Raw genomic sequence first — 5,000 nt, forward strand, 5'->3', positions numbered from 1 at the left:
CTTTAAGTTGGTTCCCCCTTTGGGTCTCTGATCCCGAAGTATAAGAGAGAATCCAGACATTGGGGTATCGAAATATACAACTTATTTGAATATATATATATATATATATATATATATATATATATATATATATATATACTGTATATATATATATATATATATATATATATATATATATATATATATATATGATCATTATACATAAGAAAAATATATCTTCTATATATATATATATATATATATATATATATATATATATATATATATGATCATTATACATAACAAGAAAAATATATCTTCTATATATATATATATATATATATATATATATATATATATATATATATATATATATATATATAATTTATATATATATATATATATATATATATGTATAATTTGTATATATATATAATTTATATATATGTATATATGTATATATATAATATATATATATATATATAATATATATATATATATATATATATATATATATATATATATATATATATATATATATATATGATCATTATACATAAAAAGAAAAATATATCTTCACATAGTAGGTTTCCCTTTATAGTTTCTATTAAAAAACCTGCACAAACGAACGTTCCCTCTTCGTCGATACAATTTCTCAATTTATATTCCTGCGCTATCTCTCTGACTGGTTATATTTAGCAGACCAGTGAACTCGACGAATAATTATACTTGTAGCTAATTTCATATAAGTAAATTGGCTTCTAAATAGATTAACCCTTTTACGCCCATGGGATTTGGAAATTTCCAACCCTTAACCCCCAGGGGTTATTTAATTTCAAGCACATTTTGCAGTATATATTTTTAAAATTGCTCTAACTGCCTTAATTTTTGTCATAGAGAGGTCAGGTTGGTCTCATTCTCTTGGAAAATGCCTGAAGTTTCTCAAAAAAAATTATCAAAAATATGCAAAAAAAAATTTTGAATAGCAGTTTTTTGCAAGGACGTACCGGTACGTCCATTGGGGGTAAAGGGATGAGTTTTGTGAAACGTACCAGTACGTCCTTTGGGGGTAAAAGGGTTAAGTATCGCATCTAATACTCTATATGTAGGTTATATCCTGGCATAAATCACTGGCCGCTAAAAAGTATTTATTAAAATTTTAGGATTAGTTCTTTTTTTTATTTCATCTTCTTTCGAGGAATGACTATACGTTTCCCGGTTCCAATAAATTTCCAGATGATTGAATTAGGAAATATATTTTTTGTTTCTCTCTGCATTCTTAGTTTCATTTGTTTGTACAGCACCTCTGAAACTGTTTGTTCTAAAACTCATTGTTACTATTGGAAAAATTTGTATTTTCCGAGAGCAATTGCAAATTCATTACTGATATCACTGAGTTGACATGGATTGGTCAAAACCCCAGTGATCTACGTCATCCTAAAACTGCCGGTTTTGTTTACATTATGTGTATGTGTATTGAGAGTGAATGCTGATATAAAGTTCTAAATAAGTACAGTAAAGCAAAGATTTTCATTTATAAAAGTATGAAATGATAGGAGGAAATTTAATCAAGCCGATAATGTTAGGCAAAGCTAACTTGAAACACAGAGGGATTTTATCAGGGATAGAGATAATCCTTGACGAATGATAGAATACACAGAAAGGAGAAGCGATCACTGCTCTATTGGGCAAGTGAAGGCCTGTGATAATAGAAGTCGAAAACCTTTCTTTAAGTAAATCCAGGTTGAAGGATTTTATCAGGGATAGAGATAATCCTTGACGAATGATAGAATACACAGAAAGGAGAAGCGATCACTGCTCTATTGAGCAAGTGAAGGCCTGTGATCATAGAAGTTGAAAACCTTTCTTTAAGTAAATCCAGGTCGAATAGCTGTTAATATTTTTGTTTCAAGCGATCGTGACTCATACTTCAAGCATTTCCTTTCACTATTCAGAGTGCGGACGGCCCGTGTCCAGGTCCTTCAACAGAGGGAAAAGGCAAATTGTCTTCCCAGATGATCCTGGATACTTCAACTCTCGTCGACGAGCACAACAACAAGCACAAGCACAGGTGAGTGATGATCATTCTCATGATTATGATAGTGAAGATGGTAGTGAGGAAATTGGTGATGGTGGTAATATCAGTAGATTAATTACTTCTGATGATTTAATTTGGTCTTTAAAGACGATATATAACAGGGAAGAAGATTTAATTTGGTCTTTAAAGACAATATATAACAGGGAAGAAGATTTAATTTGGTCTTTAAAGACAATATATAACAGGGAAGAAGATTTAATTTGGTCTTTAAAGACAATATATAACAGGGAAGAAGATTTAATTTGGTCTTTAAAGACATATAACAGGAAAGAATAACCTCCAGAATGCTGTCAACCTATCGAGTAACTACAAAATCTTCTTTGACAGTTATGAATTACTGGAAAAATTTATCAGTTATATTTGAGATTCCGAACGGCTTGCAAAATGGAATTTGCTATTTTACAATTGCACGAAATCCCTAATATCCAATAATACACTTGAGATCATAAGAAACGTTTAGTGATATCTTCTTTTAATCTCTTTACAGCGATGTGGAGGACAATCGAGAACTACGGGGACAAATGGTAAAGTCTTTCTACCTATTCTGTTTACATATTGTACCAACCGTGTGTCACACAATTGTACATAATTCCTTTTGTATATATTATGCTTGTATCTTCGTTTAATATATACAAAAGGAATTATGTACAATTGTGTGACACACGGTTGGTACATGGTACAATATGCATGTTCTGATCTCCATGTTTGGTTTCTCATATTTTCATTTTCAATTAAACTACTTATTTCTCGAAGCTTCTGTTATGGCTAGTGTGCCTTTATCGGTTGTTTGAGTCTCTTTAATCACATGTTAATCACAAGTGCTGCAAGTAATTTAACTTGGACGTTACATACTACTTACTGGCAAAGGTCTCAAAATTCTTTTACGATTTGAATATGATGAAATTAATGACTTCTTAATAATAATGATATTATTTCCGTGTCTGTTTAACTTGTCTTATGTCCAGACTCATATCTTCAAAGTACTTTGTTGGTTGTTTCCACCATCTTCTTTCTTTTTCTTGAATGTCTAGGATAATTGCTTTCAGTATTTCCTTCTTCCCATTCAGGGTACAATTTATGCATTGCAGCTTCCCATCCATCACCCTCGCTTTCTTAGAAGATGCACCTATCTCTCCTCTTAAAGTAGTACAGTATTAGCATTGATGGCAACATGATTTACTGCACAATAGCTTAGCATAAAGATCATTTGCTATTTTTTTTTTTTTTTTGTTAAAAAACTCATGTTTTGTACATTTAATTATTTTTTGATAAATATGATCATTTGATTGGCTTTTAAAAAGGCATCAAAAGATGAGAAGCAATTTTTTTTTCTCTTTTTTTTTTTTTTTTTTTTTTTTTTTTTTTTGTTACTTCACTTACTTACAAGAAGTATATCATACTTTTCTTGATTGGCGAAGCGAGGAAGCATTTTTATAACAATTATGATGAAAATGATGTTTGAAACTTTGTATAGCGAGATGAGGTTGTACCAACCGTGTGTCACACAATTGTACATAATTCCTTTTGTATATATTATGCTTGTATCTTCGCTCTTCCCTCGCACTAAAACGAACTTGAAAATTCATGTCTGCTTTTCTCCTCTGTAACATTGTCAATATTTGAACTTGAAAATTCTTGTTGCTTTGAGATTTGGTATATAAAGGAGAGTGTTCTTTAATAATTAACTCAGTTGATTGCATCCTGCCTTTGAGTCATAACCTCTCTCTCGGCACCGTCACAAGGTGAAGGATGACGTGGAGAGAATAGGTTTGGTGGAATAGGATGCCTTTGATAGAAGACAGTAAAGAAGGCGCATCAGGCAACCAACCCCTTAATGTAGGGATAACGGTGGGGAAGAAGAAGAGATTGATACTCTTAGAGAAATATCAAGTCCTTATTTATTCTATAGAATATCGGTTATTTAGTCATTCAGTTACTTTAGAAAAAATCTGGAAAATATCTTATTTATTCTATAGAAAATCGGTTATTTAGTCATTCGATTACTTTAGAAAAAAATCTGGAAAATATCTTATTTATTCTATAGAAAATCGGTTATTTAGTCATTCAGTTGCTTTAGAAAAAATCTGGAAAATATCTGAATATTTCCTAATCTGGTTTCTTTTTCTTATGTTAATGGGAATCCAATTCAGATAACACTATGTATTTCTTACCATATAGAATATCATACGTTCCACCCCTTTGTTGATTAAAATTTTGCAGTTTCTATCCTTAATGAATTTAAACTATCCAGACATTATGATCTCACCGACTGCTTATAATCTAATTATCTTTGAATTGAAGAATTGTATACTTTTTATGGATTTCTGTTTAGAATTTTGAACATAAATAGTTTTTCTTTCATAATTTTGGGTTGTGGTGGCTTATTGGAAACGTCCCTGCCTGGTGATCTGCTGGACTGAGGTTCGAGACCCGCTCAAGCCCGATAGTTCTTTGTAGGGTCTACATCCTCACCATCCTTGTGAGCAACGCTTAGATGGTAGTGTTTGGGGGAGTCTATAGGTCTACATTGCCTGACCCTCCCTGGTCCTAGCTTGGGTGGTGAGGGGGCTTGAGCTTTGTCATCTAGTTTATTTATGACATATTTGTTTTTGATGTTGTTAATAGTTTATATATGACATGTCTGTTTTGACGTTGTTACTTATTTTAGAATGATTTCTTGTTAATTTGTTCTCTTCATTTATTTATTTCCTTATTTCCTTTCCTCACTGGGCTATTTTTCCCTGTTGGAGCCCCTGGGCTTATAGCATCTTGCTTTTCCAACTAGGGTTGTAGCTTGGATAGTAATAATAATAATGATATGCATATTTAGTCATTCTCTAGAGCATTTCCTTGGTAGGGCATCGTCACAGTCCCTTGCCTCTGCCACTCGTGTGTAACCTTTAAACCTTTAATGTTAATTGCC

General features: G+C 31.6%; 1 protein-coding gene across 1 annotated transcript in view; it reads left to right on the forward strand.

Moving 5' to 3' along the window:
- LOC137620212 (trypsin-1-like) overlaps positions 1-5,000 on the forward strand; it is a 22,781-nt gene that overhangs the window by 7,199 nt on the left and 10,582 nt on the right. Inside the window, exons 5-6 of the mRNA XM_068350450.1 lie at positions 1,935-2,050; positions 2,565-2,601. Coding sequence (XP_068206551.1) covers positions 1,935-2,050; positions 2,565-2,601 — 153 coding nt within the window. The remainder of the gene's footprint in view (positions 1-1,934; positions 2,051-2,564; positions 2,602-5,000) is intronic.

This window comes from Palaemon carinicauda, chromosome 26, assembly GCF_036898095.1.
Source record: "Palaemon carinicauda isolate YSFRI2023 chromosome 26, ASM3689809v2, whole genome shotgun sequence".
In the NCBI taxonomy this organism is placed as follows: Eukaryota; Metazoa; Arthropoda; class Malacostraca; order Decapoda; family Palaemonidae; genus Palaemon; species Palaemon carinicauda.